General features: G+C 40.4%; 1 protein-coding gene across 2 annotated transcripts; it reads right to left on the reverse strand.

The window, feature by feature from the left end:
- Positions 1-350: 350 nt before the first annotated feature.
- Positions 351-21,822, reverse strand: LOC137133082 (probable ribonuclease ZC3H12C). 2 transcript variants are annotated; one of them, XM_067516230.1, is made up of 6 exons: positions 21,664-21,822; positions 6,373-7,251; positions 5,212-5,351; positions 4,878-5,112; positions 4,109-4,215; positions 351-4,016 (listed from the first exon to the last, which is right to left on the reverse strand). In XM_067516230.1, exons 2-6 carry the CDS (start codon positions 7,137-7,139, stop codon positions 2,503-2,505), a joined length of 2,763 nt encoding a protein of 920 aa, XP_067372331.1. In that variant the 5' UTR covers positions 7,140-7,251; positions 21,664-21,822; the 3' UTR covers positions 351-2,502. The 2 variants fall into 2 exon arrangements, with proteins under 2 accessions (XP_067372331.1, XP_067372332.1); XM_067516231.1 differs by lacking the exon at positions 21,664-21,822 and adding an exon at positions 12,679-13,326.
- Between the last annotated feature and the right edge of the window lie 171 nt (positions 21,823-21,993).

The raw sequence follows: 21,993 nt of genomic DNA on the forward strand, positions 1-21,993 counted from the left end.
GCAGTTTTGCTTTGGCCCAAACACAATATTTATCTCTTTTTATGAAATATGATGCTAAGAAACTACAACTTTTCTCACAACCACTCCTTTGCGAAAACACCTTTAACCCTGGTTATTATTCAGTGTCTTGCTGTGATCCGAATCAACCCGTATCTGACCTGTGTTAAAGGTTTCACTTTTTTTTTTTCTGTTCTTTTCAGTTGCACAGTACCATGCTTTCACTTCTTTGACAATATGAACTATAGAAATCACTGTATTTTCTTATTAAAAAGGAAACAAAAGACCCCCACCCACCCACCCACCCACCATTTGCGCCCCCCACCCCCTCCCCAATATAAATATAAAGGCCAAAAGGTGACGAAGTTTGCCACTAACAGTCAAAATATTCAACTCAAATATTTTTTGTGTTAATATTTTCATATAAAACAATGATCTTGTTTAAAAGGTTTACAGGATACAATTTGTATCAACAAAAAGAGGTGTCATCTGGATATTCTACCTTTCTTCTGGATATTATGCAAAGCAGACAGAAGTTTTAGCTATGCAAACACTTCCTCAAGACACTGGAACAATCCCATTGGTAGAGAATAAAACTGCAAAAAATGCAACTTGAAGTGCCTTGCAATAGGACAACTCTGAGGTATTTAAATATGTATTTATATATGTTCAGGTCTGTTTGACATGAATTATACTTAGTCTTGGCCTAACAATCTCTATGTGTCACCAGGACTCCTGAAAAATCATTTACTGATCATATTTTAGTTAAGTTTACTTAATGACATTTTAGAGATGTACTGCTTAGTCAAAAAAAAATAATAATAGATAATTAATAATCAAGCTATTTGTGGGCAGCATGGTGCCGGAGGAGTCGGACTAGTTGTGCAACTTCACAAGAGGATACGGGGTCGAATCACGGCCAGGCGGTGGGGGCTTTTCTGTGCAGAGCTTGCAGGTTCTCCCTGTGCTCACGTGGGTTTCCTCTTGGTCCCCTGATTTCCCCCCACAGGTCCAATACATGCATGTTAGCGTAAATGTACACAGATGTGAAAGTGAGTGTGAACGGTTGTTGGTCTCTCTATATCTTTGATGAGTTGGCCCTGAGATAATCTGGCGGCCCCCCCAGGGTTTACCCTGTTTTTGACCCAGTGAGATCAGCTGCAGCTCACTGAACGCCATAATACCATGAGTGGTTAAGCTAAGAGGCATATAGAAGCATGTGTTAGTTGCTAATGCATTTGATTGCAGTAGGTACATTCCAAACAAAATACCAAAATGTAATGTAACCAGTAAGATAATTTGTCTGTAGAACTAAAAACAACTACATATGTAGGTGTTCCTACAGTTGTGAAAGTAAGAGTCTGCTGCACTAACACATTGTACTCTGTGGGAAAATACAACTTTTAAGGTGTTTCCCAACTTGCCATTGTGTTCCCATGCTGTACTGTAAATCTGTCTGAGGCAGATAAACCCTCTCCATGGGTGACACCGCTGAAAAAGGGAGACCCAGTGTCTCATGCATTCAAACACACACACACACACACACACACACACACAATAATTTATCACATATTTAAATTTAAATAATCTCCATTCAACTTAAACAATTCTGGTAACCACGTTCTCAACAGCCATCTTGTTTGTTTGATAAAGAGTGTTTTTAAAAATTCATCAATACTAAAAGCTAATGAACTGTGAAGTCAGCTGACGGAGCAATCCAAGCAGAGGAAATAAGCTCTAATTCAACAGCGAACAGCAGCATGGGGTTTTCGAGTGGAGTTTTTGCTGTCCTCTTTTGTGGGTGCCATGTGAGTTTCACTTCCCTACAGGGAAAATCCACAAACTCTCACCACAGCATCTGATCTGCCACCTGTCAGAAGGCAAAGAAACCCTCTGTCTGTTGAGCTAATTTAATCCTTAAATATGAATGGAATGTATTTTCAATGTGACAATGAAATTTCCAAATTGTACATACATCATCTGACATTGATTATAAAAATGGAAAGTACAAATTTAAGCTTTACTTAAACCCTGATATGATTGCCAACAAAAGAAAAGCTGAGGAGAAACACAACAAAAAAAGTGCCAAAACGTAATAATTTTAAAATATTGAAATAACTTAAAATGTAACAAATAATTTAAATGAACACTGTAGCCCTTGACACACATTGAAAGCCATACTACACATTGAAATCTTACTCATAACCTAAAGCAGTTCAGACATGCACCCCAACCTTATGATCTTAAGTGCTGAAATTGCGACCACTTTCATAGAAAAATATGACAACTTCGGGATTTCCCTTTACAACAATACCATTAAAATTAATGAGATGATCTTCCTGCGGTGAAAATAAGCAGTCAACGAAGAACTTTCGGAGCTTTATATGCTGTACTTTTAGTTTGTGTATGTCCAAGCTAACTTTCATACCTAGAATGGCTACAGGGGAAAAACCGTAGACGTTAACCAATGCAAGATGACAATGGAACCTTGCTTTCTGGCTTAATTCAAGAATCACGCTGAGATTTCTCCATTAAAATCACAGCTGCAATCTCCTGAGCATCCATCACATGAGGATACCTATTCATTACCATCCTCACCAAATCTGGAGGGAAGATGCCACACAAGTTAACAAACATCCTCTCCCTAAGATCCTGGTAATGACCCAAGGAAGTGGGTGCTTCTTGCTTCTGGGGCAGCGGGGGCAGATGGCTTTTGTGAGAAGCAATGGATGAAAGAGGCGGCTGTGGGACTGATGGAAGACTTGATGCTGAAAGACCGCGGGGTGAAAAATGGGTTTGCCTCCCCCATGGAGAATGCCATGCCTTCTCAAGGACTTCTGGACGGCTCTGAAGAGAAAACATGTCATAGCAAGGCTTAGGGGACTGCTGGTAAATGGGGTCCCAGTTTATCTGATGCTGTGCTTGGTGGGTTAGGTCAGAGTAGTTTCTTCTGGAATGAAGTGGTGACCCTTTGTACACTCTTTCGTCCTCTAGCCCACCCTCCTGCCAAATGGACCCCCTCAGATTATGTCTAAAGGGGGAGCTCTGAGAGTGGGAGTGAAAAGTGGATTTTTGGGATGGATGAGCTGGGAATTCTCGTGAGAGACTGCTCAGAGAAGGATGTTGAAGGTGGGGTGGGATGTAGGCTGAAGGGGTCTTGAAAGGAAGTGGAGATGCATAAGAGGTAACTGAAAATGGGGGCTCCTCCACGCCAATACTATAAGGTTTTCTCAGTGTTTGAGGAATGGTATAGCCTTGAGGAAGCTGTTGGTTCAGTCCAGGTGGTACATGGCTTGCAGGTTGGGCAAATTGGCCAGAGCAGTGATGACTGTTGTGAGAATGGTGGTGGTGATGGTGGCACTTGGGGCCATCGTCTAACAGAGGATCAGGAGAGAAAGAGTCTGAGCTGGCACTGCCCTCGCTGCTGCAGTCTGATGGTAATGATCTTGCTCTCAGATCAGCTGGGAAGAAGCATTCAGGACTCTGTGGCACTACCAGACTGAGGCTTGAGTAAGCCTTTACTAGGGAGCTGTAGCCCACATCTGGAGACTTACATCTGTGGTAACTTCCAGCTTGGCTAGGTCCTGAGGCTCCAGCAACTCTGGAGCTGCTTCCACCACTTCTCCCAGCGTGCTCCCACCAGTCTGAATTTCCTGCTGAAGGAGGGCCCCCTGGAGCAGGAGGACCTATAAAGCTGCTACTGCTACTCCTGCTGTTGCCTCCTCTACATCCTTCTCCTTTAGATTGGACCTGAAGCCTGTCTTCCTGGATATCAGTGAAGGTGCTCTTAGGACTAGAGTTTGTCTGTTTCTTATGCGAGGGACGACATGTCTCTTCCTCACCTATTCCTTCTGGGTGACTTTGGCTCTTCACCATCAGGGCATCTTCAAGTAGGCTTCTGGAGGCTACTGATGACATTTTGGCACTGGCACGGAGTTCATCAGCTACAGCACGTTGGGGCTGGCTGCCTCTCTCAGGGTGATAAAACTTGCATTTGTGGCCATATGTGCACTTCTTTCCTAATTGAAAAAAATATATATTGAAAAATATTTCTAAATATTCTGGGACAAAAATCTTGACAAGAACAGGAGTATATCATAATTTATTTTACCATAAGGACATGGCTGCTTCCTGTTTTCAGGAACAACAGGCCTCTTCCTTAGAAAATTCTCAAGACTGGGTCCGTGGCGTCCCAGTGGGTCATCTGGTGGCATGAACCTAAATACACAGTAAACAGTTACATTTTGTTACCTAAACTTTAGGCTTTTTAAGAAACAGACAACAGAAATTCTTCTTTTTTCCATCCTTCTTCATTAACGATTGCATTCAGATAATTAGAGCTAAAGTTCAAATAGGCAAACTTGAAAGTACCCTAACATTTACACTTTAAATGTTAGCAAATGTTAGCAAAGGTCACCAGTACAATGTAGCAAACTAGGAATAATACTGATTGAAGTATTTGGTAGTAAAACCTTTTAGTGACATTAGATTGCCTAAGTGATACAAAACAACCCCAATACCCGCTGTTGTTTCAAGTGTATACAGAAAAAAAATTATAGCAGTGGCGCAAAAGTTGGGAAAAAAGTCATGAAGATCCAAAGAACACTGATGAGGAAGTGAAAATGTCTGTTAAATAAATAGGAAGTTCTTATATAATTTCCATGCAAAAATGCACACTAAAAATATTAGAGGAACATTTGCTCCATTTACAACAACTACCTATGGTGGTTGGGACATAGTTTTATTGACCAAAAAGTATAATATTATGGACACAAGTTCTGAGGTAAAGAGTCCACTACATCTATGGTTTTTGCATAATTGTTTATTTTGTTTGTTTTCTTCACTCCGCCTGAATTAGTTGTTTGATTGTAGTTGCTTACTTGTCATTTACAAAAGAGTACATCAGCAGACGTTCATCAATGAATTTCTTCCACTCTGGCTTCTCATTGGCTAGGTCACGATAGTTGTCATTGGAAACAATAATGCCATCTGATTCGTAGGCCAGTTTGACGATGAAGCGGTCATCGTAGCAAACCACACGGCGTCCCTGCACACGGCGAGAAGGGGTAAAGACTAGGATCTTCGCTTTCTCTAGTCGCCGTAGGATCTCTTGGTCTGAAGGAATAGAGAGAGGACACAGTTGATAAGTGTCCCAGAACATAGGTTTTACTTTACAAATCCTTTTGTTGTCACCCAATGTTGCAGTCATTTTACCTGTGATGAGAGCATCTGGTCTTGACTGCTCTTTTCTCCAGGCGGGGACAAAAACAGTGATGTCGCGGTGACCTCGCTCCAAGAACCAATCTACAGCAAGCTGGATGCCTTGACAGGAGAAGACTTCCTTATTTCCATGACTGCAGGAGGAAAACAGAAAGAAATGTAAAATTGTAAATCAATGATGCAAATGCCAACAAAGGGGCTGTCCCAGCACAAAAATTTAAAACGAAAGATTGAAAGCCTTAAATCGGCCTTAAATTAATTTGTTTTATCATTGTACATCGGTGGTTGTTTCCTTCAGTAATTATGCAAAGGATCAACACAGTAACCCATATTATCAAAAAAACAGAACTGACAATTGACACAAATAATATGACAGTATGACATATTGATGAGCCACAATGTTGCTGTGGTGGACAAGGGTCATTACGGGAAAAATTCAATACTGGCAGTGACAGGTGACAGGTGCCGGAACAGGAAGTGCATCGCAACTTACTGCATATGCTGTAGTGCCCGTGCTGACACCTGTCCCTCTTAACATAAAACCTATATGTAGTTTTCAGGACTTCTATTGCATATTATTCTGTTCAGGTTGAACTGATGAAATATTTATAATTAGTTTTAACCTCTTTCAAATAAATATGCTCATAGCTAAACTGGTAAACCAAGTGTTAGAAGTGAAGAGCCCTGTTACAAGTTAAGTTATTTTAGATCCCCAGTACTGTCCTTAGAGCTAGATAACTCAACTAAGCTCTGCATGGTACAGAGCCCTGATCCCTAACTAGGTAACGTTAGCTCCAGAAAACTACCTTATCATTCCAAAAATATTACTTTTCAAACACAAACACAGACTTTTTGCACAACTGTATATTGTTGTAGGTTTTTCCACCTGTCTCGCACTGTTTTTTTTCTTGGCATACTTTAATTTGCAATCTGTTGTTGGGTGGCTTTTGTTCCTATTTCAGAAACCACAGTAAAAGTTGAAATCGGGAAAAGCTGATAAGCACAAAATTCTTTGTGCAAAAAGCAATTTCCCAAAATATGCATGAAACATGGATACATGGACCAGTTTATATTGAGACTCTGAAATACTAAATAACACTGATACAATAACACGCGTAGCTTTAAATATTGTTTTCAAAAGCTTATCTTTCTTACCTCATGGCTACATTGCTCCCATCCACCACAACAGGCCGAAGGTTTTCTTTGTCCAGCATTTGGGAAGGACACAACAGCCGACAGGAGTCCAGAGAGGAGTTGGATGAGGAGGAGGAGCAGACCAAAGATGAAGACTGGGAGATATTCAGACCCCCTTGTTGTTCAGTCTCTGTCTTAGTTCCTAGTTTGACCAGCTCTCCCAGGATGTCATTAATGAGTGCATTTGGGCCCAGTTTTCTCAGCACCAGCAGCACCAGCTCCTCAGAGTAGCCTAGCTTGAGAGCAAACTCCACTTTGGTGCGACAGTCTGTTATACGGTCAGAGGGAGGTGAAGTTTCTGTCTGTTGGAGGTCTCCAGGGTATTTGTTTGGTACCATCTCCGGTCGGTCTTGCTGAAAGACCAAGGAGGATTCTTGGAGGTGTAGGTCAAACTGATTTCGGCTATGTTTCTTAGTTTCAGAACCAGACCCATTCTGGAGTCGCTCATCTTCACTGTCAGAGACAGCACTCTCCTCAGAGAACGTACTGCAACTACTACTGCTGCGATAGCTTGAATGAGTACTACAGCCAGTGCTACTACTGCCAATACTGTTAGTGCTGTTACTTAGGGCACCAGCTCTGACTTGTAGTACTCCTATATTCTCAGCACCTGTCACAATACTCAGGCCGGCCTGTCGCTCCGCACCTTCCACATGGAGGTAGTCCAGATCCAGCCCCAGGCTGAGGATGTGGCCTGTCCCATCCTCCAGATGGTTCTTCAGGCCCATGAAGGTGTCTCATACATCCAGCTCCACGCCCTCCGTGACCTCCCAGCACTTGACTGACCCCACCGTTACGGCTGATCTTAAAACAACTCACTGAATGGTCCTGGGAGTGAAGCTTGAGGGAGAGACAAGGAGGGAGATTCCTGAGGACTGCATGAAAGTCATAGTATCCATATTGTTTTGAATATTAAAGATGCAGGACTACATAAGCTTTAGGATGCCTGTCTTTTTAATTACACAAACACAATAGGATCTGCATATCTCATCTGAGTGCTGTGATCAGGGCTCAGCCTGGCATTAAAACACTACTGTAAGTAGTGTTTACCAGTAAGTTTAAGCAAAAAAATTCTGCTCAGTGAGTTGAAAGGTTGCCTTTCTGTGCTCCTTCCTCCCATCTCAAGCATGCTCTCCAAAACATTTACCATTAACCAAAGAAATATAAGATTGCTTATAGGTTTTAAATGCATGCCCCTAAACTTAAACAGTAAATGCTTTACAACCTTTAATGAAAAACAACAGGCTGTGTTGAAAAGGGCAAGTTGAGCTCTTAACTATGGATTTGCAGGGCATTAGTTCTCCACCAAAAAATAAACCAGTCTTAACTGGTATTGTGATCTATTATGCCGATGCATCGCACCACCCCTAAAGCATTTATTAAAAAGTAAACACAAACCATTTGTGTTATATATCCATGTACCACGGAACATAGACAAGGACATACAAACTCACCTCAGCCTAAAGCATGTGAAACTGGCGTCTATCAATTTTATGTATTTACAGAGCTTATGACTACTGTGCTGTTTTGCTGTCCAACCTGGACAACAAAAAACACAGATAGATATGTAAGTGTATGACATCTACCGGCAAAGAATAAATATATATTATAGCAAACAGTTTTTCTAGAAATTTCATCGTCTGCAATTAATTGAAGACTATTTAAAGCATCAACATAGTCAGCCTGTTAGTCTATGACTGCTCAGTTATGGGTTTAGTGAGTCAGCCCCATGTGTCTACTATACAAGACAAACATTCCTGAACGCCCAACAGCCCATCCCCATCCCCAGTCATGCAGTGCCGATCAGTAGAATTGGGGAGGGTTGCGTCAGGAGGGGCCTCCGGCATAAAAACTGTGCCAAATCAACATGCAGACAAATGATCCACTGTGGTGACCCTGAACTCACCGGATAAACCCAAAGGATAAAGAAATAAATAAAAATGAGGCTGTGACACACAAAAACACTGAAATTGTCTTTTAAAATTTCAATGCAATTTTAATAAACATCAAACTAGGCAATTTGTGTTAAACTCTGGTGCTCATTAAACATACAGTATGCAACTACAAGTAGTCCTAGCTTGAGATACAAAATCAATCCCCTCTGCTCAACTCAGGCCTCTCGCTCCTCCACTACGCTCTTTTACGGTCTACTACTATGCTCTCCCTTGCTGTGCACAGCCCTTAAGATATTAGTTATTATCTAATTACAATAAATAAGAAAGTTGCAAAACTTACTAATCAAGCATAAATCCATAAAAATGTCTGCCAGAGCTGTACCTTTAAATGCAACCAGATCCTTTAAATATTACACTAGCCAATAACTAACAGAAGTCAAGAAAATAGTTGAGCCCTTCATGAAAAATTCCCTTATATTTCCCCTATGGAAAGAAGAAGAGGCCATCAAAGTCTGCTTACTAGCCCTGTCAATATACTTTACCAAAGGTTCATATATACAGTAGCCTTTCAGTTTGGTGTATAATTTTCCCTCAGTACAATATTAAGCCTTTTGTTCATGTGTTTTTGAAGATGTGAATAGTCAGTGTGGTAATCACATTTTTCTTATTTCTTCTGCTTTACCTTCTTGCTCAACACAAAAGCACCTTTTTACAGAGGACTGTGTACAAAAGAACTCTGAGTCAAAAATCAGTCTTCAACACCATAAACAAATATTGTGTTTGTGTGTAGGGTTGTTTATCAGTGGAAAAACCCATCAAGGGTTCTTCCAAAGTATCAAACTGTCTGTTATTTATAGTGTTTGTGTGTTTCTTTGACTTTGTGGCTGTTTGCCACTTTACCCTAGCAATTAAATAATGCGGAACATTTCTGACTAATTATAATGCTGGTCTGAGCAAAGTGTAAATATCTCAGATTCACTTCAGCTGCTCTCAGGGGAAACTGTGAAATGCCTGAGTGAGCCCTCAGAGCGGACCAAAACTATAATTTGTTTGATTTCACAAAGGAGCCCCATGGTCTCCTTTATTTTTCCAGACTACAACACCAGATAAGGGGAATTGGGCTAGAAGCAGGAACAAGACAAAGTGTTCCACCTTTCCTTTCACCTTTCCTTTTGGAAAGGTGAAAGGAAAGTTAGATGGTACCATCTAAAAATCGCTACCATGCACCACCACGAGATAACGACCACACTGTACAACACCGACTGTATTGAATTTAACAAAGGTATTTTTCTATTGCTTTTAACTTTTCATTAGTCAGAATAGGAAGTTGCTCTAAACCTTTGGTCTTCCTTTCATCTTTCCTTTTTGGCCAGGAACACGTTTTCTTGTTCCTGCTTTTAGCCCAATTCCCCTTATCTGGTGTTATTGTTGTTGAATTTAACAAGGGTATTTTTCTATTGCTTTTAACTTTTCATTAGTTAGAAGAGGAAGCTTTCTGATCTATTCAAAAACTACACGTTCTTAATAATTATCTGAACTACAACATTTTTAAAATTTTTAATTAGAATGATTATCTACCAGCCTAAGTGATTGTGAAGATTTCATTTTGAAACATTGTATGCATGTGTATGGCTATATTTTAGTGACAGTTGTAATGAGGAGCCTCTTAGATTTTGGGTTGTAACACCGGAAAGCAGTGGCCTCTTAATGTCCTGACCCCTGACTGCCGCGCCGCTGTTTGTCACACTGAATACCACTAGAGAGCTGGAATAATTTTGTTTGCTAACAAAGGATGCACACAAGCAAAGAGTGAGGTTTTATGTGTGTGTGTGTTTATCAGAGAGAGGGGGACAGAAGTGTGTCTGGCTTGCCGTCCTTCGACAATGCAGCTGCCACCCAATCTGTCCTTCTGTGAAAGGAGTATTGTTCTCTCAGCCTGAGCAGCACGCACAGGCAGAGGCTAGGTCTTTTTAAACCCATTCACCCCAACAACGCACACACACACACAGACACACACACACGATGCCTGGTAATGCAGCAGTTACACCAGCCTATAGTCACAAGTTGCCAGACGGTCTTTGAGGAGTCAGCAGAAATATGACTGACACAGCAAGTGATCGCTGCAGTCTGAAATGAACTTTATGACTTTTACTCTTCCAGTGTGATTGCTGTAGCTGTGAGTTTTAGAAACGTAACTTTTATTTTAATTAGGTTAAAAAAGTTCAGTTAAAGTTAAGTTAAATAATAAGTTCAGTTAGTATTAAGCAGATCATCACACCACAGACACAATTCTATAGTGAAACATGAAATGCATTAGCATTCAGTCACTAACTAAAATGATGGTCTGTGTCATCAGTCCGACTTCAGCTTTTATATCCAAAATCTAATCATAAGCTTTGCCCCTTAATACTGTGTCTGCTACATATTAGTACAAAATATGCAATAAATTTGTTGTTTTAAGAAGAATTTGAATGTGGACATAAAAAACATCAATTAAGTAAAAAAAATAATAAGGGGTTAGTTCAAACTAAATCACCAGCACAGGAGTTTAAATTATAGTGAATAAAGATAAAATTATTATATTGTCACATAGAAACAATCAGTGCAATTCCTACACTACAAATATAAATAGGCAGCTATTGTGCTTTTAATGCTTACACATATAAAATACTTAATTATTTATTTTATTAAATTAATTATTTATTTTATTTAATTATTTAACTATTTTTTGCAACTAAAGCTCTGAAAGATTAATTACTTTGAGTGTAATATATGAAATATACTGACATTAATTGAGATTAGACTTTATGAAATTAAAAGCTGTCTAAAGCAAAGGAAACTGGCTAGTTTCCTCTGATTAGATCCTCGGACCTGCACTGCACATTAAAGCTTCAAAAATATGTGCTACAGTGACCTTGTGGCTCAGTGGGTAGAGCATCAAATCCCAGCCCACGCACCAGGTGTGTCCTTGAGCGAGATACTCAGCGCTAGCTCCCCAGGCGCTACTTATGGCTGCAGATAAAGAGTTTCTATGAAAATAAAAGTAAACATTTTAAAATGAAATGAAGCCCCCCAATCCATGACATGTTTGCTGCACATCAAATCTAGTGTAAACTAACCAAAATATTACATTGTCAGTATTTTGCATATTGAAGAACAAACCTTTTATGAACCAATTCATTTTTAATAGGTAGGCGAGTTTCATTTACATTGGCACTTTTTTGATCTTGAGCTTCACAACGAGTTGTTAAACATAAAATATGAAATGTTACCATCATCTCTTAAATAACTTCTGTAGGTGTATGTGTGGGGGTCTGAGTCTTTCCATAGTGAGCAGATGCTTTAGCCTCCACCTCAGTGACCCAGCCTGCCTTCACTGACTTTGCACTGTGTGTATCTCTGTTCGTGTCATGATCCAGGGTTAGCCCCCTCGGGTAGGTAAGGAGGGATGAGCTCCCCTGAGGCCAGATCCTGACAGTCCCAGAGGGGAACTGTGCAGCTGCCATTTGCTGACTGAGCCCAGACTGCCACACCAGCGACCGGCTGGAAAGGGGACAATGGGTGTGTAGAGGGTGGGGGTAGGGGTATATAGCGGGGACAACAGATGTCTGCTGGAGCCACATGGAACCTCTGTGAAAGTATCCTCCTCCTGCACCCTCCCCTACTGCTGTCCTGCAACTGGTGGTGTCCAGATTCATCCTCATTAATACATATCACCACTGTTTCTCACGTGACCTTTTAGGTGGGGGCTTCTAGGTACTGTAGTACTCACTTTCACCTCTGAGTATAGAATGTTAAGTGGTTTTGTCTGGTTCTGCCTTATTGCCACTGTTGCTAACTAAATCCAAGATCAGAGAATTGCTGCAGTGATTAAAAAAAGGGAACCACTGGTTTCCCTTTCACAGCATTCTCTAATTGGTTTTGTATAAATTAAATGGGAGTGAAATTGAACAATAGATTATGTTGTTGGGGAGCCCCAAGGAATCCCCCAAGAAGCCCTGGTTGAAAACCACACAAAGGCATTTTCAGTCTCAATTTCACTTGTGAACAAGCTTTACACCGAATATCTATGAAACTTTCCAAAACATCATAGTTGGCAGATATTAGATACCAACTCTCTCTTTATTTAACCATTATAAAAAACATTCAGCAAGTTTCAACATGAAAATCACATTATAGCTACAGAGAAACTATCAACTAACTACTAACTTTATGTAATCATTTAAGCGTTTTGTTCACATCTGCTGCTGTTAAACTGACAGACTATTTTTGTGGAAAATACAGATTTTTTTTTAAAGGTAAAAACAAATGTGTGTAAAAGTCTTCAAAAACGTGTGCATTTGGCCAAATATAGAAAACAAAAAACACTTACCACACACCTCCAACAGAAACAGTAAGGCAGCAAGCAGAGAAAAAACAACAGCTTCTACAAAATGCTCTCCTGAAAGGCTCCGTTTTAGCAGCTCCAGTACAGGCACAAAGTCAGAAAAACTATAGAGGGAATTTCCCAGTGATGATGTTGATATAGAAAGCCTGGATGAATAACAAAATTCCTTTCTAAACCATTAAAAAAAGGCAAATTTCAGTATCCAACGAGAGCTGCAAAAAGTAAAGCTGTCAATCCAACAGTTGCTGAGCAAAACAAGTTCCTGGATTAGTTCAGCAGCAACACTCAAGTTCTCCTTCTAGGCTGAGTGTAGTGTCCTGAAGCTGCAGGTTTAACAGTGTGAGTGACAAAAGATGGAGCATAAGGCATCTACCGTCCCCTCCCAACGCTGAGTCAGCTCACTGGCCAATACCAACGCAGAAATCTGACCACAAACACACACGTCTCACTTTCCTGCCTTCACCTAAGCTTATTCTGTACAAACACCTCTAGGCCAATAAAAAGGGACACCGAGATAAGCTAGGATAACTCCACCCCCCTTAACCCCCTACCCAAAATTTAACAGACACATGACCAGCCCGTCCGCCAGCTCGAGCCATGAATGGACAAGAAAGCTGACAATGGTAGGGAGGGAAACACAAAGGAGGGCCCTCGGCAGGCAGCTGCACACAGACACAGCATGCTCAGAGCCATTACAAACACACACACACACACACACACACAAATACAGATACATAAGAGAAAAAGCAAAAAAAAAAAAAAAACAGGACCCAGAACTGAGCCTTGCGAAACACCTGGCCCACTGGGGACGGCTGCCGCCTCGACCCCTTTGTTTCATGGGTGGGGGATTGGTTTGATTCAGACAATGACACAAATTATGTTGGAAGTTGTGTGTGCTCCCAAAATGGGTGTTAGGCATGCAAGTGCCTGTGTGTGTGTGTGTGTGTTTGTGTGTGCATCTGACGGAAAGTTAGCAGGTGGGGAAGGAAGCTGTGAAGGGTGAAAATCTTTCAAAGTAACAAGAGGCAGAGAAGGAAAAAAGTAATGAAAAAAAGAGAATGGCTTCATTGTTTGGACGCTTCCAAAACGGCGGCATCTCTTCAAAGCTATCAGATTGAAAGGAGGTGTATTTTACACTCGGAGGAGGTCAGAAGAAAAGACTGGCTGTCTGTCAGGCTCAACTTAAACAGCTCAACTTACTAGGCCAGTTCACCTTCAGAAAGGAAGCGGTTGATTATTTCTTCCAATGCTGCCCAAAGAACAAAACATGATTCACCTTACAGCAGATTGGAGTACAGAACAATGTGAATACAAATCAACCCTCTAAGAACTGACTTGTCCATCTCTGCCTATCAAACTACTTTTCCAGTATATTTCTTAAATTACTTTACTTAAGAGGAGATAGTTGAAGCCATGGTAATGGGGACAACTCACTCTACCTCATGAGCCACAACTGACCAATACGTTTGCTATATTTAATTAGGCAAAATTGATGGCATTTCAAAACATGCTCATCAAAGTTTTTGTAAAGTCCTGAAAACAGTACCGTTATAATGTAAATAAAAATGTTTACTGTGGGAGAGAGATGTTGCTGATACGTCTCAGAAATCGCACGCTGTAGAAGCAATGCATGGGTTATAAAGGGTGAGTTAACCAATTTTCAACTTAAGTTTAGGGTGTAAATATACAGTAATGCTTTTAAACATCCCTCTGACTTCCATATCTTAAAATAGTTCTCTGCTTGTAGCTGAATAACTCCTCCAGATGACATCACCTGGAGGAGTTTTTCATCATTAGGTGTTCCAATGATGTCATCTGGAGAAGCTCTGGAAAAGCAGGTTGACCATGATTACAATCTCCGTAGTGTGAGCAACGAGGTCACATGATCTGAACTGAAGATTCTCTTCAAATGAGGTCATCTGGAGGAGCTTTTCAGATAGAAAAACTCATATCTTGATATAGGGACAGCGACATCGATGGCATTCGTTTACATGTACTACCCAAACTAGAACCAAAAGAAGCACGTTTAATATGAGTGAAGGTTTGCTTTAAAAAGAGTTTCACGTGCAAGCCTGAAAATGCGTGTTCGGGGAGGAATGTTTCCTTCCCCAACTTATCACCTGCACTTCCATGTCTGCACACCTGCTTCCCTTTAGTCTCCTTAGCTGGTGCTCTTTTGTTTTGTCTTTACGGAGCTGACATACTATCTGATTAGTCTCCCAGGAGGTGGTTTCTCTGACCACATTCATTTGCTCTTTTGAAGTCCCACACTTTGTAAAAACACAATAGGTTAGTGTAGTAAGAATGAGTCACTTGTTTCAAATGCCAAAGTTACATGTATTTAACATTTTAATAGGTTAATATGTGCATGTCAGTGTGTATTGAGGGACACAGAACCAGTAAACAAATTGATGACATGTGAAATGTGTTTAACTGCTTTTGGTATCAGTTATAGTGGTTGAATATGGGAACAAAGCCTTTCATTTCTCTGCACCAACTGACTCTTTTAACTTTGGCAACCAGAGATGGCTTGTTGCCAGGCTGGCAAACATGTTAGATTGAATGTGACGTGGGCTTCTGCACTTGGCAAATGTTCCTTAAACAAACGAGGATCATTCATTTAAATAGACAAGTCTTTAGTTACGACTTGACAAGCAGCCAGACATCTCCTGGAAAACACAGAACATGCAAATCAGCTTCGTACGGTTCTAATTTTAATCTAAGCTTTAAGCTTAAATCTAAGTTTTATAGTAAATGTCACCGGTATTGTTTTTATAAATTCATCAAAGCGTGTATTAGGCCTCCTCCTGTTCTCGGTTGGTTTACTAAAAACACCTGCAGCAAGACTGAAACCCACTGATCTCACTTTAGTATACAGTTGCATGTCATCATTCTGAAATGACAAAAAGAAGTAAAACTAAGAATTTGATTTCATAAATATAATTTTATGAACAATTAGCCAGTACAAACTTTTAATATATTTTTTAAAAAGGGATGCAGACCTTTGCTTTGATATAATTTTCATTATTACCCAAAATCCAATTTTAGTGTTAGGGGATGCAAACTTAACCCTACATCCAACATTATGATAATGCTCATTGAGCTACAAATTTTGGCTACATAAATGTAACAAAAATGGACAAGGAGTATATAAAATGTATTGTAAAGTAACAAGTAATGAAAATTACACTTGTGCTAATGTTTGCATTCCCTTGATAATTTCATTCATATTATTTTAATAGATTTCTGATGACTAGCAAATTTACATAATATTATTAATATCATAAATATTATGTATGATATGTTGTTATACTCGTTTTGCCATTTCAGAATTGGAAGATGCAAACCTTTTTACCCAACTGCTGTTCTATCTATGGACGGAAGTGGCTTTTGCTTGGTGAAAGTTTTACAACACACAGTATCCCATTTTCTGCTGCTGGTGCTGTTATTGAAAATAAATCGACGGCTTTCAGTCACAGCGGAACATGTTCCAAGTTTACGTCGGATGCCTTTCTTGCAACAACCCTCCTTTTTATCTTGGCTCATGGCTGGCACTAGGGTGGTCCTTGGTGGCTGGGCGGGGCCACACCTGGTGGGGTGGGAGTCGATCCTGTGGCTTTTTGTATCCCAACCCAATGCTTTAACCATTGAGGCACTAGGTGTTGATATTGAAAAAGAAACTGTTGGAAGAAGAGTAGGATACACTGCAGCTCTTTCGTGAATTAAAGCAATTCCAGGCTCGTGATCATGTCACTACCACCGAGTAACCCTGAATAAATGCAAAACTTAGCAACCATTAAACATCACACTGAATATCATACATGCATAGAAAATCAACAAAAGTTTAATAAAATTTTATCATATTAAAAGTGGACAACATGATTGTATAAATCATATCTACTTTGAAATAATGGTTATATCTTTTAACTGATAGTAAGGCTGTAATATGTTTTTTCTCTTCTGATTTTACTTTATTAGACTGAGTTTTGTGTTTTCATAAGCACATTTCAAGCTTTATTGAAAACTGCCTTTAATGTACAATGTTACAGATCATACTGGGAAAGTACGTCAGTGTAAAGTTTAAGTTGTTACTAGGTTCAGATACACAGCTTTTATTTGGATATTTTAACACAGACTACAGCTTCATTATTATAGTGGTTGGTTGCAGTGGGTTGGGACTGTGTCACTCCATCATAAACTGAGGTTTGTATCGTATAGGTATTCCTAAGCTAAAATCGTAACAGCAAACGATTAAATGCTCACATTACAAACATTTCATTATCACACTGATCCTCTTCTGGAGCAGCTATCATCATCCAACCCCCCGCCCCCCCGTTCCTCCTCTGACTTGCAGTGACTCCTTAATTGGGGCTCAGCTGACAGGTTTTCCCCCTAAGGGAGCAGGAGCCATGTGGACCATCTGCTTCTAGTCGCAGGATGAACAGGTGTCCTGCTGGCCGCCACCTGCCTGCACCTTACCAAGCATCCAGAACACAGTGCAGAGCAGCGCAGCACAGTGCAGCGTGGCTGCTGTTTACACAAGATAAATCGGAGGAGTTTTGTTTGCCCTGTGTGGCATTTCTATGTCAAACAAAAGAGCAAACATATGGAAGTGGGACCTAATCTGACAGAATGATCCCAGCTAGTAGATCCTGTTATTACAGTTCCTAGCAGCTCAGCTCTTGTTGTTTGACTGATGAATTTATGATGAATGTATTTTAGAAATTATCACCTTTATATATTGATGTACAATTTACAATTATCTGCTGTCACTCTCACTAATGAGTCGTCCAAGTAAATTCTCCATTCAATTAGGCCATTTCTCGCCACGTTGCTATGCGACATCATGCTTTATAAAGTTTATCTTTTTCTTTTTTGAGAAAACTCTGACAGTATGTTTATATACTTAACTTAAAATATTTCCTAAGTATTGTCCTTATCGAACTAACTTACTGATAAGTAACTACAGCAAAACCGGAGCAGAAGAAGGAAACCAAACAGACACACATGAGCTCTACATCTTTGCAGACTTTTTCCAACCACTAAATATAACTGTAACCATGCATTTTAATATATTAGGGGCTAAATCTGTATTTAAAACGCTGATATTAACTGTAGCACAGTGTTGTGGATTTCATGAACAGAAGAGATGATGAAAGCTATGCAGAAGAAGATTTGCTCTACGTGATTATTGCCAACTCCATACTGCACAAACAATTAGGCAACTTGACACAACTTTCAGTTTTTTCTGAGGTACTCAAGTCGTTCTTGCAGCGCATCCAGAGGTAAAATCTAGTGTGCTTCATTACAGTAAAGATTCATTGTGACCATTTTAACACTGACTGAAATCAGTCTGATGAGAAAGAGAAAGGGAACAAAGTATACAAAGTTTAACTATACAGACAATCCCAGCCAGCGAGATGGAGGGATGTATGTGGTGGGTTTTTTTTTGGGGGGGGAGAGCAGGAGCAGAGGCTGCAGCAGCTTATCACTGAGCCCACTGGGTAAACACTGATCCAGGCAGCAGGGATAATTTCCAACCCCTTAACAAGGCCTAAGAGGTAGATAGAGGGAAAGGAAGAGGTGGTCCAGCTGGTTTCATCTACACACACTTTACAGGCATAATGCTAGTCTGCACACATGCTCCTATTTCTGAAGAAGGAAACCAAACAAACCAGAACCACCACATGGCATGTGTGTGCATTTGTGTGTGTGTCAAGGGGGATGGGATGGGGTCAGTGCGGACTTTGGAGACACAAAAGGTTGGCCTTAGGCCCAGTGCCCTCTGGGTCACTTAAGAAGGCAAGGAGGCAGCATGAAAACATGTACAAACACACACACACACCACCTGCTGTTCACACAGGCTCGTGTTTGGTGTAATAAAGATGGAGTTATTCAGCTGCCCGACAAAGCAAGACACATTGCTAAGATTTACCACATAACTCAGGCCAATAAAACCTCTGTGGCAACTTGGTCCATAGTTGTTGCTTTCAAAGAAGAATGTGGGATAATATCATTAAATATCTAGTCGATAAATGTCAGGAAAAAAACAGCAAAATGTGTGTTTTTTGACTTTTACCATCAGATTTAAGGGTTTGCTGGAAAAACACTACTAACACACACTTTTGGGGAGCTACTGCCAAAGACTAAATACGTTAATAAGTGTTTCAAAATTGTTGAAAAACGCTGCAACGTCCTACAGTGCGTTAGTTAGTGGTGAGAATATTTTAGAGAAATTATTTTAAAAGATTTATAAAATAAAATAATGTTTTTTTTAGCTCCAGACCCCTCACTGCACCACACGACTATTGGATTTGATAGTTCTTTTTATTCCAGCCTGAGAACATCAGGCATACATTTTTCTACATATCATTAAAATGTTCTGTGAGAAATGTTTTTGGTAGTAATATGTCCAGTGTTGCAGAGGAACATCTAGTTTTTTTCACAGCACTTAGTTAAGGTTAGAGAAAGACTGTAGTCTGTCTTGAATAAAACTTTTAACACAACCACTAAACCAAAATCTAGCTCTAACCCTCACCTACAAAGTGGTAAACTCAACGGCACCTTCCTGCCTGAACTCCCTCATCCAGGTCAACAATCCCTATTGCCCACTGTGCTCTGCCAAGGAATTCACATTGATAAACGTAGATCATTAAAAGAAAAAACATCACATCAGAATATTATCCATGCAGTGCATTTCACTTCCAAGACGTGATTGCGTTTGCAGTTTAATTGCACGTCAGTGTTATTTTTAGGAGGCAGGCCTGTCAGGAAACAGTCCTCAGTAGGAGTCAAAGTGGTATTTTGTTTAGTCATGGAGGTGCTTTGGCAGGTGCTGTGGAAGGTAACATGTTTTAAATATAGTGAGTTAGACACACGTATAAATACACATAAAATCCTGGGTCCCTGATTAAGTCATGATGAATCGTCTCCATGGGGCCTGGCCTGTTTAGTGTGTGTGTATGTGTGTGCACATATGTGCGGTCATCTGTCTGTCTATGTGCAGGTGTGTGAAAGTGTGTGTGACATTAGGGCGAGTGCCGGATCAGAGAGGTCAGCGAGGGACAAAGACATGGAGCAGCTCCCAGCTGCCGGGCCAAACGTTACCAAGTAACCCCCACCGCCTTCCCATCCCCCGTCTGTTTCAATGGAAGCGTGCCGCTGTCCTGCTTCTGCTGACACATGCACATTTACACACACACACACGTCCCGCCACACTCGTGTCTAGCACTCACCGCAGAAGACAAATGGAGTGAAAGGGCACACGAGGACATATGCAGACTAACTTCTGAATACGCTTAAATAAATGTGATGGGGGGATCACATTTAGTTAAGACTACATTCATTTCTACACATTACTGCAGATTGGGTTTGCTAGATATGTTTTCCAATAGATGAGGAGCTATGTTTGTTTACTGCATGCATGTTGTGCGGAGGTGGTGCTGGACTTGGACACTGCATTTGGTTAATGTTAACAAAAGGATTGTGATTGGATTTAGATGGTGGATACTGTGTCATTTGAAGAAATCACAGCTCTGCGGTGCACCACATTTAATAACTGGTGAAAACTGATGTAGCAACAATAACCTCAAACACTCCCCTGCCCTGGGCTGCAGCTGGCCGACAGCCATTAACCTGTGAGATAACTCGTTTAACTTGGGAATTTATATGAAGGCAAGCTAAGCAGTGGCAGCCCTCCCTCTACTAGGCTTCACCTTGGAAGAGATGTTTCCCTTATCAGTGTCCTTGTGATTGAATACACTATGATAAATGATGTCTCCAAAAAATAAACCTTAGTGTCATTAGTCCACAAACCCGTCTAAATCGCACAGATTAAGAACACCTTCGGTCAACTTCTGAACTAATCGTGTTTTTGATGATCCCCATGCAGACAACAACGATGTCCAAACATCATGTTTTGTGTCCGTCAGTCTAAAGCCGGGATTAGTTTTTTTGTCTGTGCCACAGACCTCGCCTGTTGTCCGAAAAGAGCAGCTTTAAAACACACACCCACTCTGGGTTCTGCTGTCATGACTCCATTCAGCTATTTCTGATGTCATCAGCCTTAGGGTTCACATACTTTTTCCAAAGTACCCGCGGAATGTTGAAATCAGAGGTGGTAGAAGTACACAAAAAGCAATATTTACTAAAAGCACTTGCTTAGAAAAAAAAAAAAGCCTAGAAGCCACACTTAAGATTCTTTACATGGACATTCTGCACATGCTCTAAGATTGTTCACTAAGTATTAGTATGTGAACAGTATTGAATCCTATGCTGTTTAGATTCTCAAAAGACAAACATTAGTGCAAAGAAGCTGATTTGAACCCTGATTCTACATCTTCAAAGAGTCACTGACTGAAGCTTTAAAATGAATGTAGCAGAGTAAATGCACAAGATTTGCTATGACTTTGAAGTAACATAAATTCAAAATAGTGCATCAAAGTATCTCAAAATCATGCACTTGAGCAGTTAGTTGAGTTGATGTACTTCTGAATAAATTCATGATAACTGAGATGAAGACTTAATGATATTTCTGAGTGTATAGAGACTTAGAACAGCAACAATAATTAATATGTCTCATTGGGGCTGTTTTGTTAAACTACATCTGACGGTGGCTTAATTTATTTGCTTAAAAACAAAACTATTAACATTATTTGAAATTAACCTGGAACAAAAACACCACAAAATAACTGATACGCAGACGTTGCTTAATTTTATTGCATCATGTGTTTCTACTTCTCAAGTGTGTACTCAGGGATCTGTGTACTACAGTAGAAACAGTCAAATTAGTGGGAAAGAAACTGTAGAAAACGACAAAACAGTTTAACAAACGGCACCGTGTGTCCAAGTCGCACTAATGGTATTTGTTTTACTTTAGGTATTTTCCATCTACTCTCTCTTTAAAATCTCTCTCAACTGGATTATTTTGTGCTGCTGACAGGGAAACAGAATAAAGCGGGAAGCACTTACTTTGACAAGGCATCCACCCGGTCCTGAATCAATCCTCCATCACACACTGAGAGTAGCAGAAGGAGGGGGAAAAAATCACACACACACACACACACACACACGAGCTGTCGTGTCTGTAAATAATGAGTAAACCAGCTGATCAGGTGTTGGATGCGTGTGTCCGTGAGGCGAAGCAGAGCTGCTCCCTGCTGACTGTCTCCCCCCGGCGGCCACTGTCCGCATGTGTCGCCATGCAAACACTTTCTGCAGCTTTCTTCTCGCTATCTAAATTTACTAGTTAGAATCGTTTTGGGGGCCGTCTGAGGTCATTAAATTCTGCTTTTAGTTGTT

This window comes from Channa argus, chromosome 9 (genome assembly GCF_033026475.1).
Source record: "Channa argus isolate prfri chromosome 9, Channa argus male v1.0, whole genome shotgun sequence".
NCBI lineage: Eukaryota > Metazoa > Chordata > Actinopteri > Anabantiformes > Channidae > Channa > Channa argus.

What these genes read in the sequence shown, in the direction of transcription:
- LOC137133082 (XM_067516230.1), bottom strand. Translation starts at nt 7,139, where the DNA reads ATGGGCCTGAAGAACCATCTGGAGGATGGGACAGGCCACATCCTCAGC. An exon ending in ACCAGATGCTCTCATCACAG is followed by an intron (nt 5,113 to 5,211) that starts GTAAAATGACTG and finishes CTATTCCTTCAG; the next exon opens with ACCAAGAGATCCTACGGCGA. An exon ending in TACTCTTTTGTAAATGACAA is followed by an intron (nt 4,216 to 4,877) that starts GTAAGCAACTAC and finishes CTGTGTATTTAG; the next exon opens with GTTCATGCCACCAGATGACC.